The sequence below is a fragment of the Anopheles bellator genome, chromosome 1 (assembly GCF_943735745.2).
Source record: "Anopheles bellator chromosome 1, idAnoBellAS_SP24_06.2, whole genome shotgun sequence".
Lineage (NCBI taxonomy): Eukaryota > Metazoa > Arthropoda > Insecta > Diptera > Culicidae > Anopheles > Anopheles bellator.
Genome location: NC_071285.1, coordinates 215,082 through 236,227, shown reverse-complemented (window position 1 = coordinate 236,227; position 21,146 = coordinate 215,082). Strand labels below are relative to the sequence as shown.

General features: G+C 47.8%; 5 protein-coding genes across 10 annotated transcripts; 3 read left to right on the top strand and 2 right to left on the bottom strand.

The window, feature by feature from the left end:
- Nucleotides 1-2,478: 2,478 nt before the first annotated feature.
- Nucleotides 2,479-5,851, top strand: LOC131205720 (GDP-Man:Man(3)GlcNAc(2)-PP-Dol alpha-1,2-mannosyltransferase). 4 transcript variants are annotated; one of them, XM_058197945.1, is made up of 4 exons: nt 2,479-2,692; nt 2,772-4,275; nt 4,353-4,476; nt 4,569-5,850. In XM_058197945.1, the coding sequence occupies exons 1-2, from the start codon at nt 2,655-2,657 to the stop codon at nt 4,231-4,233; spliced, it is 1,500 nt and encodes a 499-aa protein (XP_058053928.1). In that variant the 5' UTR covers nt 2,479-2,654; the 3' UTR covers nt 4,234-4,275; nt 4,353-4,476; nt 4,569-5,850. The 4 variants fall into 4 exon arrangements, with proteins under 4 accessions (XP_058053928.1, XP_058053927.1, XP_058053925.1 ...); XM_058197944.1 differs by having other exon boundaries at nt 2,772-4,289; XM_058197942.1 differs by having other exon boundaries at nt 2,772-4,476; nt 4,551-5,851.
- Nucleotides 5,315-8,182, bottom strand: LOC131205721 (damage-control phosphatase ARMT1-like). Its single transcript, XM_058197946.1, has 5 exons — nt 7,989-8,182; nt 7,717-7,920; nt 7,267-7,599; nt 6,999-7,158; nt 5,315-6,871 (listed from the first exon to the last, which is right to left on the bottom strand). The coding sequence occupies exons 2-5, from the start codon at nt 7,794-7,796 to the stop codon at nt 6,104-6,106; spliced, it is 1,341 nt and encodes a 446-aa protein (XP_058053929.1). The 5' UTR covers nt 7,797-7,920; nt 7,989-8,182; the 3' UTR covers nt 5,315-6,103.
- Nucleotides 8,183-8,322: 140 nt separating this feature from the next.
- On the bottom strand, nt 8,323-10,651 carry LOC131206413 (protein vreteno). Its single transcript, XM_058198957.1, has 3 exons — nt 10,414-10,651; nt 9,118-10,345; nt 8,323-9,044 (listed from the first exon to the last, which is right to left on the bottom strand). Exons 1-3 carry the CDS (start codon nt 10,620-10,622, stop codon nt 8,430-8,432), a joined length of 2,052 nt encoding a protein of 683 aa, XP_058054940.1. The 5' UTR covers nt 10,623-10,651; the 3' UTR covers nt 8,323-8,429.
- Nucleotides 10,652-11,077: 426 nt separating this feature from the next.
- Nucleotides 11,078-13,833, top strand: LOC131205719 (nucleolar protein 14 homolog). Its single transcript, XM_058197940.1, has 2 exons — nt 11,078-11,669; nt 11,738-13,833. Exons 1-2 carry the CDS (start codon nt 11,228-11,230, stop codon nt 13,786-13,788), a joined length of 2,493 nt encoding a protein of 830 aa, XP_058053923.1. The 5' UTR covers nt 11,078-11,227; the 3' UTR covers nt 13,789-13,833.
- An 845-nt stretch (nt 13,834-14,678) lies between these two features.
- On the top strand, nt 14,679-21,120 carry LOC131208046 (alanine--glyoxylate aminotransferase 2, mitochondrial). 3 transcript variants are annotated; one of them, XM_058200692.1, is made up of 6 exons: nt 14,679-14,918; nt 16,108-16,399; nt 16,463-17,291; nt 17,355-17,468; nt 19,139-19,273; nt 20,186-21,120. In XM_058200692.1, exons 1-6 carry the CDS (start codon nt 14,888-14,890, stop codon nt 20,303-20,305), a joined length of 1,521 nt encoding a protein of 506 aa, XP_058056675.1. In that variant the 5' UTR covers nt 14,679-14,887; the 3' UTR covers nt 20,306-21,120. The 3 variants fall into 3 exon arrangements, with proteins under 3 accessions (XP_058056675.1, XP_058056683.1, XP_058056690.1); XM_058200700.1 differs by lacking the exon at nt 20,186-21,120 and adding an exon at nt 19,439-20,168; XM_058200707.1 differs by lacking the exon at nt 14,679-14,918 and adding an exon at nt 15,003-15,129.
- Nucleotides 21,121-21,146: the final 26 nt, after the last annotated feature.

Below are 21,146 nucleotides of genomic sequence, written 5' to 3'. Positions count from 1 at the left end.
CACTAAACACTAGGAGAAGGACATTCCCGCGCTGTTCACGTCTCGGTAGCGACGACGCGGGCCATATGGAAGCTATTCTAACCGCAGAGGGACCAGGATATTTAAACTAGCCATGTGAAAATCCGGAAATGAATAACAATGCATCACCGGAGTCGGCATTTTAGGGTTTGGGTAAACCGGATGCTTTCAACGCGGACGTTGTGACCGGTTTCTTTCGGTCCTTCGGATTGCTCCTGTGGTTGCATCTAACATTGCAATGTAGACGCTAATGACGCGCTTAGCTTTTTTATGCATTAAACCTTTTACTGACTCTTAAAACGCCGAAAGGAAGGTCCTTGGTTTCGGAAATATCTATTCTGTGGTGTACCGTATTAGTCGATGCTGTCGTTTGGTCATTACCGACGCAGGCCAAGTACGAAATAGATTATGGGCAATCGGAACCAGTTCATCATACTAAGGCGCTCTTGAAACAAAAAGCTGTCCTTCGACTGGTTGTCGAAAGAACTGTATAAATCAACTAGGCGGTCTCGACGCGGACGCAAATTAATCACTTTGCAATTATCCTCGTAACCCACAGACAACCACAAACAAACTCGCCACCGAGAGGCCATAATTGCATTCCTGGACTGATGGTTCCTGGAGCTTCGTCACCTTAGCGGCGGTAAACGCTCGTTATGTGCTCATAATGAGGGGACGAACCACCGGCCCGGGCCATTGAGTGCCAACCTCGAAGCCGGCGTGGCAGCAGCAGCTTCCGTTCCGGGCCAAGCTGTCAACCAAGCCCGCTGAGCTGAGTGGTGCAGTTAATTAGATTTAGTGCCCGAACGAAATTACCGGAGACGAAGAGGTCATTCCTCGTGCCAGTCCCAGAAGCTTCCGCCCTTGCAGCCGTTAATAGGGTTGTGCGTTGTCTTTCACAAGCGGAAGCTGTCCCACCCAATCAGACGGACGAATTGGCACCGGATGTTCATTTTTCCATCACAGGCTGTGTAGATTTGTAGGGGAGCTGACTAGCGTGCCATAAATAGCTCGCTGGCTTGCCGGATGCCGGGAGTGAGGACGTTTGGGGCTCCCCGAGCGCTAGGCTTCGAACGGATTATTACTGCTTCATATTTTTACTCCCAAGATTCAAGAATAAATGCATTTCACGTTGCTGTGCGAATGCCAACTGGGCAACCGGCGGAACCGTCGGTGGCATATTTTTCACCATCGAAGTGTAACGATTTGGCGCAATGAAGCTAGGCAATGAAGCTTCTTCCTTCGGAATCTGTAAAATAAACCAGGAAGCCGCCACATTCCGACTGTCCGGATGAATGCGTTTGTTTTCCGCCGCGAGGACCCTGGCTGAACCTGCGTGGATGCTGGCCAACGCCTGACCTGTGATTCAATACAACAACCTTTGCTTGCCGTTTCGCTTTCGGCTGTAAACTTTATCGCCCTTTTGCGGAGGACACCTCGTTCCGTTTTTGGCACACAATTCATAGCCAATCGGACACATGCAAACGGATGATGGGGCTCCTATTTTCTGTTTTGTTTCTACCCAGCAATGCGTAAAGGTACAATGTTGTGCGAACATATTCGCGACCAAGTTGTCGGCCTGTTCGGGAGCTACCTAGTGCTGTTGGTTATTGTTCCGAGGATATGGACAAAAGCACGATTGTGAGAAACATATTGTTGGGGTACTGAAATGACGACAAATCGCGAATACATGCAACCGGAGAGCTTCACAATCGCTTCTCTGCCACAAATCTGTCCCTTTCTAAATGCGAAAAATAAGTCAAAGTTTCGTGGGGAAAGATAAATCATGATAGGAAAAAGTTTCCTGCTCCATTCGGGACAGGAGTAAGGACACCAACACCAGATCCGTTATTGAAAAGAGTGAACTTATGCACTCCTTGTGACCAACAAAGTGTAGTTATTATTTTATTTTGTTATATTAGATTAGATTCTCATCATCTGCTTTCAAAGTGAACAATATAGATGATGGTATCTTTTAGCTTTCGGAACGCGTTTTGGTTTATAAATTAGCAAATCTGATCCCGCTCTGTACCAAGACAAAGCGCAAAACAAAAAACGGCCTCGTCCCACGTGTTTGATTAACGCTTGGTTGCCGTTGAATTTTGAAAATTTACCGTCTTCAAAGTTCCCACATGGGTCATTAATTTTTGGCGTCGCATTTTAAGTTGACCCGTCTGCGCTGAGGGTATGGATTTCGTTGCAACTGAAACACGAAAAACCATGGGACCTCTGTTTTGCAGCTGCGCTGAGAACAAAACGAACGGAGCAGCATTTTCTTTCTCGGTGCTCGAAAACCATACGAGAGCTCCATGCGAAATTCGAGCAAGAAAAGTTGTAATTTCGAGAAGGTGTGACAGCTCGACCGCCAGTGACACGCTAGATTTGACTTCGTTGGAGCTCGATTGTTGGACGTTTCCGTCACTTCTCGCCCAATCGGAACTTCAATCGTTTCCCGAAGCAAAGATCTGAATGTGCATCGGAACTTCAATCGTATCTGGTTTTACCAATGGCCAGATAGATAACCTTCGAGCGGAATAGAACAAACCAAACTCAAATATGCCACTAACATCGCTTGGTGCTGGTGGTCGTCGTTAGCGCGTCGGTTCTTCTATGCTACTTTTTGCATAAGTGGTGAAATGAACGGCAACGGAGGCGCTTTCTGCTGGTGCAGTTTGTAAGTATTATAAGTGATTGTGAACAGATTGAAATACTAAATTAATATCTGCTTTCTGCGTCTTTTTGTCCCGTACCAGAATGTATGTGACATTGTTTTTCCTGTCGTTCCTTGGCATCGGGTTTCTGACGGTATGCGTGCTCCTGAGGCAGCTAATAAAATTCCAGCGTCGGAAGCGGCCTGATCAGAACGTAAAACGTGTGGCGTTCTTCCATCCGTACTGCAATGCCGGTGGTGGCGGGGAGCGTGTACTGTGGTGCGCGTTGCGGGCACTTCAACAGCGCTACGACGACATCCGGTTGTACGTGTACACCGGCGATGTAGATGCGACGCCGGCGGAAATACTGGCGAAGGCGGAACGCAACTTTAATCTCGATCTCAACGCGGACCAAATTTCGTTCGTTTTCCTGCGAAAACGGCGCTGGGTCGAGGCCGCGTGCTACCCACACTTCACGCTGCTGGGACAAAGCCTCGGCTCGATAGTGCTGGCCTTCGAGGCCCTGCTGAAGCTGCAACCGGATGTTTACGTCGACACGATGGGCTACGCCTTCACTTACCCGGTGTTCGCCTACTTTGGGGGTTGCAAAATCGGTTGCTACACGCACTACCCGACCATCAGCACCGATATGTTGCGTAGAGTGCAGTCGCAGACGCCGAGCTACAACAACCGCGGGTACGTGGCTAAGAACCCGTTCGCCACGTGGCTGAAGATAGTCTACTATCGCATGTTTTCCCGTGTCTACGGTTGGGTGGGTCGGTGCGCCGACACAATCATGGTGAACTCGACGTGGACCGAGAACCACATCGTGTCGCTGTGGGACGTCCCGTACAAGACGCACCGCGTGTACCCGCCTTGCGAGGTATCCAAACTGAAGCGACTCGGAGAGCGGAAAAGTGAAAATGACCACCGCCGTGTGGAAGAGGCGAAGGACGACGAGGAAGGTCTCGATGATCGGATCATCATTCTTTCGGTGGGCCAGTACCGACCGGAGAAGGACCATCCGTTGCAGCTGCAAGCGATGTACGAGTTACGCACCCTGTTGAACAACGATGAGGCACTCTGGAACCGATTGCGGTTACAGATCGTCGGGTCGTGCAGGGACGATGAGGATCACGTGCGGGTGAAGAACATGCAGGATCTGGCGAAGCATTTGTCGCTAGAGAACTCGGTTGAGTTTCGGGTAAACGTGTCGTACGCGGAGCTGCTGCAGTGTTATCAGCGCGCTACCATCGGACTGCACTGCATGTGGAATGAACATTTCGGCATCAGCGTCGTGGACTGCATGGCGGCCGGGCTAATAATGGTGGCCAACCGTTCCGGTGGCCCACTGATGGACATTGTCGAAACGTCAGAGGGCAGCCAAAACGGCTACCTGGCGTTCGATGCCTACGATTACGCACGTTGTATCGCCACCATCTTGTACAATACGCCCGACTACAACGCGAAACTGCGAGAAGCTGCTCGTGCCTCGGTTGAGCGTTTCTCCGAGAAGGAATTCGAAAGCGGGTTCTTACGCGCGATTTCTCCCATCATGGATTGATGCTAGGACTTCCGGTTCGTGTTCTCGCTGCTACAGTGCAAGGTTTGCTGGTGACGGTAGTCCTTCAGCCACAATCGCCGTCATTTCGTTGTGTTTAACGCCAGCTAAATATTCGTTAGTTTTTAGAAAACCCAAAATAATGACAAAATGAAGACGTACCGGTGGAACCCAGCACATTTGGTTGAATGTGTAAAATGATGCAGCATAAATGAAAGGAAGTTAACCAAAAGCAGCTCGAGTCAGGTGGGTTTTATGGGTCCAACACATTAAAATGAAACATATGTGTGCCACCGAATCTGACAGTGTTTAACGTACAGTTCTGTTTCCATTCTCAGCGTGCGGTATCTGCGCCGCACTGTGTATGCAACGGATCGAATAGGAATAAGAATTTGATTCAACTGATTCAATTATGAATCCGATTCAAAACTACGTGATTGCTAGGCCGAACGTGAGAAAGGTAGGATACAATTGCGCTTGGAAGTGAAGCTTTATAATTATAACCATATCAATAAGGAGAGATCAAAAAAGGCCTAGGTCACCGTTAATATTTCGAAGTTCCTCTCCACCACTGAAGTTTCTAGATTATCCCATGTTTGCGGAACTCTTAGGGCATCTCTAATAAGCGTTTTGCGACGAGCTCTAAAGGTGTAAGCAGCCGACCCATCCCGTTTTCCTTCAGGGGAATCAGCTTGTTCTGGGGTGCAAAAATATTCTTCATGTTCTTGCTTGACGGCACTACAGTCCCTCCGATCGGAGCTTTCTTCCAGCCCACCAGGGACGTGATTTGCATAATTTCGGATCGCCCCATATGTTGAGTTCGATTACTTGAGACTGGGAAGTAGCTTCTACCTTACTTGAGACTTAGAAGTAGTACCTGACCTCATTTGGAATCTGTCCTACGCAGCCATTTTCGTAGGGGGAACCGTCTTGTTGGCTTTTTGAATGTGGAGAATTTCTGATATATCAAATTTCTTAAATTTCTTACATTTTTGACACAAAAGAAGGAATAATGTTCATGATCATATACTGTAATTACGATCGATCATAATAGTCTGCCACAATGTCCACAAAGCCGATTAGCGATTGTTTCCCACGGTAGTGTGCCCGATTGAGTAACGAATTCGGAACAAACACTATTGTTTAGTCGCGATCAATAAAGTCTGAGAAATAGGTTTTGCCAATCGACTTCGATTCGTAGTTCCGAATCGAACACGCGCGATCAAAATTTTTTTTTTACTTTTCTTCGCCAAGTTCGACTTTCACATTCCCCTTCTTGATCGCAACTGAATTCTCTAACTTCGATCCCTACTGATCGGCTCGACCACCCAAATATCGTTTCCGATGCATGTCCTAACATGACTTGATCGCTGCCTCGTGCACCTTATAGCTTTACAAAGAGCTCCTTTCCATGTTTTCAACTGAATCGCTTCCAGTATCCCGATTGTACGCTACGGCCATGATTGCCTCTGTGAGTAATCGCGCAGAAATTTATTTATGTGATGTAGATAAGCATGCTACAATGTTTATGAAGGTATAAAATATTGTAAATTCTATTGATACCTTAGTCGTGCTCTAATCAAACGTCCGAAAAGAAGTTGTGTTTTTCGTCAGCAAACATCACCATTTTTCACCAGTCACCAGTCACCAGTTTTGGAAAACAGACAGTGTTTATTGATTCGATCCGTTTGGCTTGTGAATTCTCGAGCTTTAGTACTAGTTATTGCGGAGTTGATATTAGCCAAAAACCAAAAAAAAGTTACAACCAGCTGTTGGCAACAAACAAATTCCGACCTGTTATTATAGCACGCTGTTACTGGTCCCACTCCTACGAAATTCGGGCTGCGGTTTCTTTTCTCGTGTGCCCCGTGGCTCATTTGGGGGCAAACTGTATGACGCCGTACTCTCCAGTAACCATCCAGGTGTGGTCTTTCCGTTGCAACTCGTCAGCCAGTCCATCGGGCAGCCCGCAAATCAGATCCGCTTTGACGGTGCGCAGCGTGCACAGGTTGGTCGGTCGGAAGCCGCGAAGCACCTCCACGAAGGGTGTCGTGTAGGGGAAGTTGAAATCGCCCAGCAACTTGCGGTAGTTGAGATCACCTTTGAATATCAGCAGCAGCGCGCAACGGAGCGTTTCATACAGGGACGGCGCAATGTCTTTCATGTGCCAAAACTCGTACGGTGAGGTCCAAAAGTTGCTCAGCGCGCGCAGCTCGAAGGCACCTGTGTCGAAGTGGTGTTTTAGGCGTGTTCCGAAACGAGAAAGCAGCGGTTGCGTCGTGTGGCCTGCCAGTGTGTCGAGCGTCCACTGCATATCCTTCGGTGTCACGTCCGAGATGTACCATGGTATGGCTTTTACGTTAAAGCACACCTTCGGCGCGATTCGATGGTGCACAATGAAATCCGCCAGGCACAGATCGGTGAACAACTCGTAGCCAGAGTTGTCATTGATGATCTCTACGACTCGCTCGGTTTCGTCGCTGTCCGAGTGTACGGACGAAACGCAGCGCCATATGTCGAGAGTTTGGTCGCTGACAATGCAACGATCGAGCGCTTCTAGCAAGCTGAACGGATCCCCATCCTGTTTGACGTCTTGGCCAGCGCTAATTGAGAGATCGCAACGATTACCCCAGAGGTTTAGCTGTATGAAACGGAATGAAAATTGCTATTTTTAAAAATTGTCGACGAGTCGATTGTCGAAAGTAAACAGAAATTCAAGGATTCCACATTCCACGGCTTTTCAGTTCGGAAAAGCACCGGGAACATACCTTCAGCAGCTTACGGAAAAACACGCCAATTTCCTCGGGCGTCCGGCTGGTTTCGTTGAACGTTTCAATCGATCGCAGCACGGCCACCATGGCATCGTAGGAGTTGGTTAGTGCTTTGTGTTTTTGCTGCTGGAAGTAGTCCAGCTTCTGGAGCGTTGTACTACACAGAGGAACGCACAAAAAAAAAGCGTGAATTAGCACAGCAACGGTGTGACTGGATTTACAAAAAAGTCGCAGCCACCCAAACTCTCGATCAGCTAATAGTTACGTGTTTTCGAAGATGTTGTTCAACCGTCGGTACATGTACGTTTCGGCATACAGCCAGCAGGCCGAGTAGTAGGAATTGTTTTCGCCAAGCCCCTCAATAAAGCTATTCCAGAGTGCTTCATCGCCCACGGCGCTACGGATCGATTTGAAGTCCTTGTCCGTCTGTAGCTCGTACTTCAGCTTCGATATTTCTCCGATCGCCGCCTTCAGCTCATCGCGGGCCGTCTCGCCGCCAAAATTGGCCACTATCTGTTCCTTGTCTTTCGACAGTTGATCGATGACCTGGGTGAGTATGATTGGTAACCGTTCGCGCATCGTGTAGAACGCGAACCCCCTTGCAAACGTGCGAGATCGCAAACGAACGGATTATAGATTAGAGACGAGACCGAGCGAGAGGGGGCGATGGGATATTACTTTGCAGGTGACGCACTCTCTGTGAATGAATACTCACTGTTTGTACTGTGCCTTCAAGGGTGCATTGAAGGGTGGTTTTTCGTCGATCAGGTTATATTTTGTCGCCAGCTCACTCATGATGTGGCGCCGATTGCCCAAGCCGATGGTGCTCAGAAGTATTTGCGCACGCCACAAACTGCTCTATCCAGAATACGAACGTTCGATTGCCGCAAGCATAGACAATGTGGCAGTTCCTCGCAGCCTACGGCCAAGAAAAGAGCATAAATCAAAGTCCCCGCGGCGGGGAGATGACTATTTTTAGACACGCACCTTATGCTGACACCGTTCGCTCGAAAATGTCGATGGAACGATTGTGGTCGCCCTTTGCACGAACAGCCCAGCCAGCAACGAAAAGTTTCCCGCGGTTCCAGCGACCACCACCTGCTCCAAAGATCTTAGTGCACCATCGCGTGCAACGTAGCGCAGGCGGACAAAGTTGAATTCTGAAAAACACACCGTCAACAGCCGCACTCTGCTTACTTCGATCAGCTGTTGCTTGCTTTGACAGTTGGTCAATGACAGCTTGACAAGCCAAATAATTTCGGACGGTTTTGAAAACAAAAATTGAAACATTATCGGTGGTTTATTCGATTCATTGGCACATGAAAAACTTGGAATTTATTGGCCGTTTGGTATTTTATGAATTATTTCAAACCGTGACCTCATTTCAGTTTCATACTGACGATTTCTGAATGCGGACCTCAAGAGACGTTAGAATTCTGCCTTTGGGGTGTCTTCGTTTGATCGGTTTTTGCAAGACTGGAGAAAGCTGGTCAGATCAGGCACAGTTAGCACCGTATGTTTATCCATCTCCTCCCCGTCAACTAGCGGTGGAATTTCCAGTTCCGTAATGTCTACCGCCATCACTTCATTTTCTGGCAGATAGAGATCGAAAAATAACGAGTCCATCTTGAGCCCGTTGTCCTTGGCTTCCTCGAGACCGGCGACTATCCCGTCGTGAGTGCGCACCTCGGTGGCAAACTGGGCCGGTATCTTACGGATGTCGGCCAAGTTGGCCATCACCATGCACCCGTAGTCACAGAGAAACAGTGCCGGTCTGGAGTCGCCGGCAGTCTCGTGGCAAACCGCACGGTACCAGTTGTTTCCGTAGCGCACGAGACACAGCTCTCCGAGCCGTGGTGTCACATTGCGCCGGAATTCGTTGACCTTCGTGCCATAGCATTGCAACTTTTTCTGCAAATCTTCCAAGTACGGCAGATCGTGTACAGCAATCCAGGTCACGCGGTAATCCAACTGGATGGTGGTTCGATTGAGGATCATGATCGCTTTCGCTTTGCCTCTTATCGGCTCCGACTGGGCCAATTTCTACGAAAAGAAGGAACGGAGCATTGAATTATGGTGTTACGAATTTGAGCTGTTGAGGCAACAAAGCACATACCTTATACATGATGTAAGCTTCGTGGTCGCTCTCGGCCAGCAACGGAGGTACCTCGATCTTGCAGTTGATTATGTCGTTCACACTGTTTCCTTCTCGGGCGGCTCGCAGCAGAACGTCGACGAAGTTGCATTGCTCTAAGCGGTAGGTCATCCACAGGGATTGATTTTTCAACCGGTTCAAGTACGCGATGGCTTTCTCGATCATCCCATACTGCTCCGTGATGCCCACCAGGCATACTTTGTACACAAACACTTTCCGATACCTTAGTTCGACATCGTGGATGGGCAAAAGGTCATCGTTGCACACTATCTTGACCCAGCCGTACTCCACGTAAACGCACTTGGAGAAGGTACCGCTCACCTCCGTCACCAGTACGCGTGCATAGACTCCCAACGGTTGGTACGGAGCTAAATAAATGCCTCCTGTTTCCGGTTCTACTTTTGGACCCTCGGCACCCAGCGCAAGTGCTCCAGCTTTGGCCGCGTCACCGATCGTTTTGAGATACTCGCGGTCGGCCCCAGCATCGGCGGATCGAACGAAAACCTGCTTATGCGTGAGGACAGCAGTGATGTACACCTTAGCCTTCAGCGGAAGCGCGTCGCGCATCAATTTTCCTTGATTTGAATTTAATTCGTTGGTTTTTATGGTTATACTTTGTGTCCCCGGCGGCTGGTTCGTGTCCCCGGCGCAACTGAGAGCGTGTTCGGCACTGTGCAATTTCTGGTGCATGGTCGAGCAGTACGAAGTGCCACATTGAGCACAGTAAGCGTACCCGTAACCTTGACATGCGGCACACCGTTTAATGGGTCCGAACTTGCCTCGTTCCTGTTCCTTAAGACCCCGATGTGTGTAACAGGTTCCGGATTTTATCGCGACCGGTTTTAACGATTTCGGTGGATTAGTTACATCGCTCACGGGTACCGTTACTTTGAGAATGTTAAAAAAGCATTCTGGGTCCGTTTGTCGTAGTTTGGAGCTATCGCCACTGTTCCCCAAATAGTCGGACCGTGTCTCGAGTGTGCTGTGCTCCGGAAAGTTGATGCACAGTGGCAACGAAAATGACAAATTAAACCGCCGCTTTGAGCTGGCCTCTTCCCATGATTCGTCGTCCAGCAGAGCGTTGGTCACAGGAACGGGATCATGTGTGCTCTCCTTGGGGCGCGCAAAGTCCGCTTGAAAGCCGAACCCGCGCTTACTGTTGAGCTGCTGCACGGCCACCGTAGCTTCGCTGCGATAAAACAAACATGCGGAATTAGCAACGAGTGCAATGATTTCGACGGATCGCGTGGGGTGTACTTTTCTGTGGAAAATTCCACGAACGCGAGGTTTTCCTTGACTTTAAACGCGTCCTGCACGGTTCCATAGTGGCTGCAGAGTGCCCGCAACCCGGCCTCAGTAAATTCGGTCACGTTGTGCACGATAATCTTCGTCATCGGAACGGTAGCCTCGTCGGGATCTTTCTCCATTTTCCATTCTACAGCTTCCTCCTGTTGCTTTTCGAACATTCTGAACAATTTTTTCGTCTCAATTTAAATTACCACCGGTTTACGTTCTCTTGTGCACGCTAAACGAATGCAATGAGGCATTTAATGGCTTGACAGCAAATGTCACAAAAGCCTCAAGCAGTAACAGTAGAGCGGCACCAGAAAGGGCCAGAAAGAAAAGGGAATGTATTGAAGTGGATTTCACAAATTTTGTGTTGCTATGAAAAGAACGTAAAATATTTCCAACGAGGCACTGTGGGGTATCTACCCGTTGAGGGGGAATAATGAATTGACTAAAAATTACGAACTAGTAACTTTTCATTCCAGCCTCAAATGTCGAACAGAATGACAGCCACCGGTGACGTACGTAAACAAACCGAGCATGCCGCGTGTTTTGCTTGTCGGATAACTCGCACGAGGTTGCTCGTTTCAGTTGCGAAATGTGTATTTAATGTTTGGCGACAATCTAGAAGGCTCAATATTCTGAAGAAGTCGTTGGCATTGCCGGTGTTTGGGCGAAATTGTAGGTGAGCGAGTGTGTGCGAAATCATCCGTGGCCGACACCTTTGATCGTGTAGTTTGTACACACCGCTCGCGGACCCGCTTCAAGCTCTGGCTACAGCATCATGAAAACGAAACGTAGCCGTGTCAGCTCTGAAAAGTTGTTCCAAAGAAAAGAACCCGGAGCGGTACGCAAACCCAACCCATTTGAGACGCAGGTGCTGAAAGCAAAGTTCTCCGTCTTAAACCGGGACCCGCAGTCGCGGCAATCGATACGTGCCAGCGTAAAGCCGGGTGCGCTCCGTTCGCGGGCCATCGAAACACGCAAGCGTACGCTGGGGAAAGAGTTTGCGACGCAGCACAAAACAAACCGCTTCGTCGATGCACGCAAGGACGGGAAAAACTTTCGCCAGCAGCAGCAGTCCAACGCGTCGCGGCGCAAGGAGATGTACAACCTGAGCCTAACGCATCGCGGCCAAACGCTGGAAGAGCTCGAGCGTTTCGATGATCCTGTGGACAACGATGACGACGATGCCAGCGACGGCGAAGACGGCGGGTTGCTGGATGGTACGTTGTCGCTCACTCGGTTCGCTTCGTTATCTGAACGTGTTTTGTTTTTTCCCTTTTTATCCCAGATGCCTTCACGAGTGCGGCTCACTTCGGAGGAGGATCCGATGAAGAGGATGACCCGAGCCGAAAGGACCGCAAAACCGTTATTGAGGAGATGATTGCGAACGCGAAGCGCCTAAAGGCGGACAAGCAGCGTGAAAACGACGAAGTGTACGAAATGATGCAGAAGCTGGACAGCAGCTTGAAGACGCTGATGCCACAGGTTGGTGAGCACCTGCGCAAGGACAGCGATCGGCCGAAGTTGGATGACTACGATCGGGTGATGCGCGAGATGATCTTCGAACGTCGTGGCGCACCGGCCGAGAAGCTCAATTCGGAGGAACAGGCTCGCACGGAACAGGAGAAACGAGAGACTCTCGAGCGCCAACGGCAAGAGCGGATGAAGATTGAGGCAGATCGGGGACCGAACGTGACGCAGAAGCATCGCTCGGCCGATGCACTGGACGATGGGTGTTACGCAGTAGAAGAGGACCTGCAGGACAACGATATCGAAGCGCACGATCCGGGAACGCAGTACGATGCCAGCAATATTTCCAAAGAGGCCAAGAACAACGACGGTGACGATGAAGCTACAGACCAGGAGACGGACGATGGTTCCAGCGGGGAGGATGAAGATAACCTATCGGACCTGCAAAATGGTGGACAGTCATCGGAGAGCAGTGACGAAGGGAAACCAGAGCAGCCGAGCATACGTGCCTCACCTCCCCAGCGACCACTTGACTGTCCCAGGGAAACCGCTATTCAGGCACGAAAATACGAAATTCCTCAATTTCTCGAGTTCCCCAAACAGTACGAAGAGTTTGTTGAGCTGCTGGCAAACCGAAGTGTTGAGCACGGGGCGGCCATCGTGGGAAAGCTGGTAGAAAAGTGCAATCAAAATCATCCCACCAGCAAGGCCAACCGGCGTCTGCTGTTTGTGTATCTGCTCCAGCAATTAACGGACCGTTTCCGGGTGGCAAAAGATCCGTCATTGGCAAACGATTTCAAAGCCGTGCAACTGCTGACACCGCATCTGTACGACCTGGCGGTCAAGGATCCAATCGACACGGGAAACATCTTCCTCGAGGTGATTCAAGAGAAGTATGAAGAGTATCGGACAAGCCCGCGGCGATATCCCGCACTGTCCACGCTGGTCATGCTCAAGCTAGTCCCGCTGCTGTATTCCGCTTCCGATGCCCGGCACACGATCGTGACGCCGATGCTGGTATTTGTGAGCGAGATACTGACGCGTTGCTACGTGAGAAATCGACGCGATCTTACCCGCGGCCTGTTCCTGGTCACCGCGGTCCTCGAGTGTGTGGAACAATCGAAACGCTTTTTACCGGCCGTGCACGATTTCTTAAATAACGTTTTGCTTCTTGCGCTTCCGGAACGTGAGCCTCAGGCCCAAAAGAGGAGCACGTTTAGAGTGGCACCACATTCGCTTGCTTTCGCGAACGCAAGTCGCAGCGACCGCAACGGGGCCGGCAGTCAACTCTTGGCCGAAGATTTTATGCACACAGAAGTAACGGAAGAGTTTAAAGTTCGCGTGGTGGCTAGCACGGTTGGGATGATTTCGACCATCTGCATCCAGCTGGACCAGTGTGTGGCCATTCAAACCATAGCGGGAAACTTCAAGCCCCACCTGGAGATGCTCTCGAGGGTTAGCGTTCTTCCGGAAGTGGTGAAGAGAGCCGTCCACACAGCGCTCCAGAAAGTGACTGGGTTGGTGCTTCGACCGTGCCAGTACCTAGTGCAGGCGGAGAAGAAACCAAAAGTGTTGCGCTTGCTCGAACCCAAAATCGAGCCCGTCTACGACGATATTCGGCGGCGCCCGAAAACGAACGCTTCGGTGCGGGAGCAGCGGAAGAAAATGCAGCAAAAAGTAAAACGGGCCTCGCGAAGCGCGGCCCGCGAACTACGGCTAGATAACGAGTACATCTCGAAGCTGCAGATGAAGCGGCGCATGGAGAGCGATCGAGAGCGCAAGGAGAAGGTGAAACGTATCTTCGGCGATGCCACACGGCAGCAGGGCGAGTTGAAGTCGCTGGACCGCAAAGCAAAGTACCGGACATAGTTCCGTGGGTTAGTCGATGGAAGCGAGTGAGTGTGCGAAGCGATAGTGGAATCCACCAAACAGTGTTGCGACGGTGAAAAAATGTCATAATAAAAGCAATGAATATCATTAATATTGAACTTTTCTACCCATAGCCGTCCTTTCAACAAGATTTGAAAGCAAGACGAGCGAGATTTATGAGACTTAACACGTGGGTTAAAAAGTCCCGAGAGCAACAAAGAGAACGCGTGTTTTGCTTAAAATAGGCGCAGCGTAATCTGCCAATTTAACAATAAAGTCCATGAAAGCCTGGAAAACAAACATATAAATAAGGGGACACTAACTCTCTCACACTCTTAAACTCGTAACCGTAGCCAAATCAGTCGAATATTCGAATTCGACAAACAAACAGTTATATGTGGACCGTGATGTTGTGTTGTTCATTTATACTATGCTTTATAAAATTTATATTGAACAATAAGAGTTTCCTACAAAATTAAGGTTAATTTTTAATCAACGCAATAGTTTTTTAAATGATATCTTCGCCTACGAATTTGTTTCACATCCTGCACACATTATTGAAACACTGTAAGTAAAGAAATGTTGAAAGAGAAAACAATAATATCAAGAAGTGGAGTCTATTAAGGGTTTCGACCGGAATATATTAAATATCGGGTTGTACGTTGATTAAATAAATACGGTGCAAATGAAGGCAGGGCAATGACTAGTTCAACCTAAAGGCGAAGAATTTTAGGAAGTAGAAAAAAGGTCCCTGATAGCACCGCGAACTAATGTCTAATGTATGATTGTTTCCGTAAGGGCCTCTACGACCACCGAACCGCTTCAATATTTAATCATTTTGTAGCGATTGCAACCGTCTCAGTTTGTGACCGGCCGCGGAGTGCGTTTGATTTCTGTTCGCTCTGCTTCATTTCTTGTGAGGTGTTCGCGACGTTAAGAGGGTTGGTCCGCGGACGATTCCGTGCGTCAGAGCCATCGCGCGTAAATTGATCACCGAAACACGACGAACATTGCAGATTGATTAACTAGTCTCGTTCATAGTGCACTCATAAGCTGTTATTTGAGAATTTTTCGATTTTAAATACATGTTGTTCTGAACATGTATCTGAGTAATCTGCGCGCGTTATCAGGTTAGTTAGTGATACTGAGAGTTCGCTTACTCTAGTTAATGGTGGTGGTGGTGGAGTCAATTATAGCAATTGCTTTGTGACTAAGGATCGATGTGGTACGAAAACCTATGAGGGCTTGTGATATTCCCACGTGCTTCAATCAGCTGCACATGTTGAACGTGCGTGAGATCGGGTATCTTTCTACGGGCATAGCAAAAAGTGGCGCATTGGCGTACGTGAGATTTTTGCAGTGCTTCCATTCCATTGATAAATGGTACAGAGTTGAAGGTCTGATTCGAAGATCCTTTCCAATCGCGCTTGACACGACCTTGTTGTGTTCAAATATGGGCTCAGTAACTAAACGGCTGCAAAAGAAATTGCGTCGACCGTTGATACTCGGCTTAATCAACAATAAGCCGGAAATAATTCTTTCAATCTGCTCGCATGTAGTGTAGTGCTATTTTTAGCTCAACAGACCCCCGTTCTAACTGTTGATTAACTGCCATGCGAACCGGTTCGCATTGCATACGCTTCCAAGCAGCCGTTCTATTAACTCAGGCTCCCTGGTCCTACGCACACCCAAAACGCGCACGTTGGATTCAACATCCGCGTATGATAGAACCAATAGTCATTCCGTAACAAACGTTTTGCTCGGGGAACCGGTTTGACCTCTTGAAGCAGTATGATAAGCAGCACCAATACAACAATACGCGGCGAGAATAAAGTTTTTCAGTAGTGCGCAAATGAAAATGTAAATAAACCTGACCTCTTCGACCGCAACGAAGTCTCTGACTCCGTGTTCAGTGAACGGAGTAAAATTTTGGGTATTTTTATAAAGAAATACGCTGTTGCTTGACTATTCAGTACATGCAAAACACGATCATGTGCTCATCACGTGCATCAAATTACATGGTCCAGTTGATTGCATTTCTGATTACTATGTTTATGCAATTGCAATAGTTGTATTGGATGGAATTAAGTTGAGGTCTTCTTGGCAGCAGAACGCCATCTTTCGTTTTTGCTGTCCCCAGCTGAGTTGTGACTACATTGTGACGTCGCGGAACGGGTTCAAATTCCAACTTGCAGGAAAAACAAAACTACTTTTTATGTTTATTGACGCAGCAATGAAAGTTAATTAACATGTCCTGATCATCGGATCGTCGCTGAAATTTGTCATTTGTTTCTAAAAACAATTCTATATGTTTTACAGCACACTCCATCCGCGCGCAACACCAATGCGGAAAGCTCACCACAGTGCCGATCCCACAGGATTCACCAGAGCTTCCCAAACTACAGAATGAAGCACCTCTTTATAAGGGCAAAAGCTACGAACAGATTACTGCCTTGCGAAAAACGTTTCTAACGCCGAATGTGACTTCTTACTACAAAAAACCGATACTCATTCACAAAGGCAAAATGCAGTGGCTTTACGATCACGAGGGAAAACGCTACTTGGACATGTTTGGTGGTATCGTTACCGTTTCGGTGGGTCATTGTCATCCGTGAGTATGCCCATTGGAGTTTGAACTGTTGACCGATTATTATTTGGACGGTTCTGCTCGTAGAAAAGTGAATGCCGCTTTAGAGGAACAACTACACACCCTGTGGCATACCACTAACATATATATGCACCCGAAGGTGCACGAATATGCGGAAAAGTTGGTGGCCAAAATGCCGGGTGATCTGAAGAACGTATATTTCGTCAACTCGGGCTCAGAGGCTAACGACTTAGCGATGATGATAGCAAGGCTGTACACGGGAAACACTGACATTATTAGCTTCCGTAACGCTTATCACGGAGCGTCTCCTTACACCATGGGACTGACGGCGCATTCCACCTGGCGCTATCCGCTGTCCGGCGTCAGCAATGGCATTCAGCACGTGATGAATCCGGACCCGTACTCTGGCCTTTGGGGCGGCAAACACTGCCGTGATTCTCCCGTGCAAACAACGCGCGATTGTGCCTGTCGCGAACAAGACTGCTGCGCGTCGGACATGTACTACGACCAACTAGAACAGACATTTAAATATTCTCTACCGCGTGGTAAAGTGGCCGCAATGTTCGCAGAGTCTATCCAAGGAGTTGGTGGGTCCGTTCAGTATCCCAAGAGTTACCTGAAACGAGCTGCGGAATTAGTAAGAGCGAACGGAGGGCTGTTCGTTGCGGACGAGGTGCAGTCCGGTTTCGGAAGAACAGGAGATCACTACTGGGGTTTCCAAGGCCATGACGTACTGCCCGACATTGTGACTATGGCGAAAGGAATCGGCAATGGGTTCCCCATCGGTGCTGTCGTTACGTCCCGCAAAATTGCCGAGGTACTTACGCAAGCACTGCACTTCAATACATTCGGTGGCAATCCGCTAGCAAGCGCCGTCGGAATGGCGGTTCTCGATGTTAGTATTGTGTAATGTTTAAACAAGAACATTTTTACCCTTTCACCTCTCCGTTTATTACAGGTCATCGACGAGGAAGCCCTGCAGAAGAACTCGCTAGAAGTGGGAACATACATGTTGAAAGGATTGGAGCGTTTGCGAGATAAACATGATATTATTGGCGATGTTCGTGGAAAGGTAAAGAAGCGGCACTATTTAACATGCAACTCTACATCATCAAAAGCTTCCGCAAGAGGCCCTTCTTTGGCCCCACTCCCATACATTGGGTTATCGAACGATGTTGCATTCAACAGTCCATCGGTGATCGTCGACGCATTCTCCGGACATGATGGGATCCGTCCCGGTGGAGTAAAGTTCACATCTACCGAAAGTCCATCTGCTTCACTGTTAGGGTCAAAGCGAGCGAAGACGAACGGAGTCGCGAAACAGTTCTGATTACGTACTACTGCCCGAAGCCTCGGAGCTAGTCCTTCGTCGTAGTAATACACGTAAAGGATAGTGAAGAACATAGTTATGGCCAGAAGGGTTACGACGACAAACCCAAACACTTGGCCACCGTCAAGGGAGGTGTGTGGTTGTCCGGAGTGCTGTATCTGGTATCCTGTGAGGTACACAACGGACGAAGGGGCACTATAGATTGAACAATTCATCTACATTTTTACAACTTACCGAAGGAAAATTGTTTTTCGAAGAACGGCTGCAAACTGTCCATCATTTGGAGACTTTTTTCGCGGTATTCGCCGCGGTCGACGATCACTACCTGCACGATATTTGCACCTTCGGTTCGGTCTATTCCCACGTGATAATCTATTTCTGTATCGTCCACCTCCCCGGAAGAAATCTTCCGTCGCAACTTATCGCTGAACGATCGAAGATCAAACGTACCTCGAAACGTCGCTATGTCCATCTTAAAAAGACTCCCACACAACGGGCAGCAGTGGCCCGTGGGTTGAATCGGATGTAGGCAGTGCGGAATCGAGCATGGACGTTCGTTCGAGCAAATTGCGTGCGTCTGATGTTCTTCCTGACAGGGACACTTTTCCGCATTCGGACACTTTCCCGGCTGGGCGATGGTATCATCCGCGTTGTAGAACAGATACTGACCCAACTCCGACCTTAGGAAGGTCTGAAAGATGTTGAATCCTCCGACTGAACCCGTTCCTATCTGGATGCTGCCCACTTCTATTGTTTCGTGGTACTGCATGTCGATCGGCTGCGGTGTTAGTGCACCCAAAGGCTCCATCGGGAACAGAGCCATTTCGTATTGGCAAGGAACCCGTTCAACATGAGGCACGGCTTCATTTAATCTCGGCGGTTCCTGGAAACCAACGCTCTCATCGTATGTGGCCCAGTTCCTGCCCGAATAGTACGGCGAACGACCAGGGGCCTTAAACACTGACACCGATATTTCCGTTGCCTTCAAAGAGACCACACTGAGCACAAACGAATGGTCGGGAAATAGTAGGGCACCTTGCTGAGGTAGCACGAGTGAGGACACGGTAATCACGCTGCAGGGTAACGCAATTATTGCGTTCAGTTTGGCAGGGAACACAACAGCATGGCCAGGCGAAGGAAATTGACCCGCTATCCAGTTGCTACCGTGCGTAATGTCCACGGTTGGCAACCAAATTTTTGTGCCAACCGTCGGTCGCATTATGCTTAATAATTGTGGTAGCACCAACAGCGCAGCAGCTCCTACTTCGGACAGTAACGATGCTTTCCTTTTGATCATTTTGATGAGACTGGTCGTTGGCGAACTTGGTGGGCGTCAAACGAACAAGCAGTGCCAGCCAGTTCTTATCAAGCAGACACCTTCACATTCCCATTCTTCCCATGATTCGTTGCAGGGGCTGATGATCGGCGTGGAATTGGTGGCCGATAAGAACACGAGACGACATTTAAGCGCTCCGCACTTCGTGGACATCTGGGAAATGTGCAAAGACATGGGTGTACTCTTTGGGCGCGGCGGTCTGAATGCCAATGTGAGTATGCTCTGCCAACAGATATCGATGACACATTCGACTTATGAACTAACTGTTTCAGTATTGATCACTTCTTGCAAATGGTCGTTCTATCTATTATTCTCTTTTACTAACGATGCTATATCCTGTTTCTGTTTCATTACTGAATCCCGTTTCTAACTACAGGTCCTTAGAATAAAGCCTCCGATGTGCATAACGAAAACGGACGTCGATTTTTCCTTGCAAGTTCTTGACAAAGCACTGGGAGTGCACCTTAAGGGTTTCTAATTGGTTTACTTCATCTTTGAAACTCGTCATCAAGTCTTCGGTCAGGTCAAAAGGGCCTAGAAAATTTCAAAATTGTAAGCTAAGAAAAACATGTAATAAATAATCAAAACTGGATGATTCAAATGGACTGCAGATCTTGCCGAAACATGTTTAGCAAAATAGAAAGCAGAGGCATAGTGCAATTCCCCAATTGGCATAGTGCATTTCCCCAAATTAAATCAACTACGTACTACGCGACGTACGGGAAGTATCATGGTACTACGATTGATTTTAAATTGGTTCTTAGTGGGAAATAAGTGAAGAAATTTGACAAGGTGTACGCTTGCAAAGCAACTGTTCAACATAACATGTAACAAGCATATGTCAATTTTGATTGCTGTAATCATTGCTTTAATTGTTTGTTCAGAGTGGCACCTCGAGCTTTTGAATGTTGATAAATCTACTATTGAACAAACAATGGAACTTACAGCATGTGATTATGGAGCCATTCATAAGCTCCGTGGTAGTAACAGTCTTGCGTTTGCTGCGTATTGTGCATTAATTACAAAACATGCCACCTACATAAAATAGCCCTATTTCAATATAAACACAATTCAATTTTCTTATTTTCTTTCCACATTTTCCACCTCTCATGTCCTGCAACAGGTTCTTCGTATTAAGCCCCCGATGTGCATTGGCACGACGGATGCTGACTACGCACTGGCCGTGATCGATTACTGTTGCGAGCAGCACATGAAGAAACGCAAACGCGGCTGCAGACGATGAATGAACAGTGCATCGCAATTGTGATAAGCTTAAAGATTAATCCGACTGTGATTTCATGGATTGTGCATTATCGTTTCGCATTAACTAGCCATTCTTTCGAAGTATTTTTTACCAGACTGTAATCATTCCCCAAACGGCATTTACATTTCTTTTTATGATGAATAGAACGAGAATATCGCAGCATAATCATGTTTTACTTTCAAGGGCATACAACAAACATTCTAGAGGTAGTGTGAAATTTACCACGAAGACTCTGCATTTTAACAAATAATACTGATAGTGTAATAAAACGTGTTTTCATGCTAATCGGTGTGCTGAGCCTCAATTTTCCCACCATCATTTTGTGACAAACGACTAATGCCCGACTATGGAAGTGTTGTTGGCAATACGCTTGACGACATTGACAAGACTTGCACTGTTATTTCCATTGTAAAATTAATGTGATTTCTTAAACAATCGAAGAATGAAGAATGATTCATAAAAACGAAAAGACACCTTGAACATTCTTTTCAAAATTACTACAAAAAAGCAATTCTCATAATATGTGTTTTGTGTGTTAAGCAATGTTCTAGATAATGGTTCTCAGGTATACCTTACCACAATATATTATCCACAAATGAGCACCGTTTGACACAGTAAATTATTCATATACGGTACGTATGACCTACCCTGCAAAAATAAAAATATATGTATTTAGTTGAAAACATACAAAGCAAATATTACATACATACTTACTAGAGAATACAGTACATTTCAAAGTGCAGTTCATATCTCATTGCCTTGATTGTAGTGTAACGTTGAATGGCAAGTTCAAGTGCTCGACGATTGCAGAAAAGGTATG

Excerpts from the sequence above, each read along its gene's own strand:
- LOC131205721 (XM_058197946.1), bottom strand. The coding sequence starts at position 7,796 with ATGAGTGAGCTGGCGACAAAATATAACCTGATCGACGAAAAACCACCC. Across the intron at positions 7,600-7,716 it reads TTGAAGGCACAGTACAAACA|GGGGTTCGCGTTCTACACGA; the intron begins GTGAGTATTCAT and ends CACGTTTGCAAG. Across the intron at positions 7,159-7,266 it reads AACAACATCTTCGAAAACAC|TACAACGCTCCAGAAGCTGG; the intron begins GTAACTATTAGC and ends TCCTCTGTGTAG.
- LOC131205720 (XM_058197942.1), top strand. The coding sequence starts at position 2,655 with ATGAACGGCAACGGAGGCGCTTTCTGCTGGTGCAGTTT. Across the intron at positions 2,693-2,771 it reads GCTTTCTGCTGGTGCAGTTT|AATGTATGTGACATTGTTTT; the intron begins GTAAGTATTATA and ends GTCCCGTACCAG.
- LOC131208046 (XM_058200692.1), top strand. The coding sequence starts at position 14,888 with ATGTATCTGAGTAATCTGCGCGCGTTATCAG. Across the intron at positions 17,469-19,138 it reads TTGGCGATGTTCGTGGAAAG|GGGCTGATGATCGGCGTGGA; the intron begins GTAAAGAAGCGG and ends GATTCGTTGCAG. Across the intron at positions 19,274-20,185 it reads GCGGCGGTCTGAATGCCAAT|GTTCTTCGTATTAAGCCCCC; the intron begins GTGAGTATGCTC and ends GTCCTGCAACAG.
- LOC131206413 (XM_058198957.1), bottom strand. The coding sequence starts at position 10,622 with ATGTTCGAAAAGCAACAGGAGGAAGCTGTAGAATGGAAAATGGAGAAA. Across the intron at positions 10,346-10,413 it reads GTGGAATTTTCCACAGAAAA|CGAAGCTACGGTGGCCGTGC; the intron begins GTACACCCCACG and ends GTTTTATCGCAG. Across the intron at positions 9,045-9,117 it reads AAGCTTACATCATGTATAAG|AAATTGGCCCAGTCGGAGCC; the intron begins GTATGTGCTTTG and ends TTCTTTTCGTAG.
- LOC131205719 (XM_058197940.1), top strand. The coding sequence starts at position 11,228 with ATGAAAACGAAACGTAGCCGTGTCAGCTCTGAAAAGTTGTTCCAAAGA. Across the intron at positions 11,670-11,737 it reads AGACGGCGGGTTGCTGGATG|ATGCCTTCACGAGTGCGGCT; the intron begins GTACGTTGTCGC and ends TTTTTATCCCAG.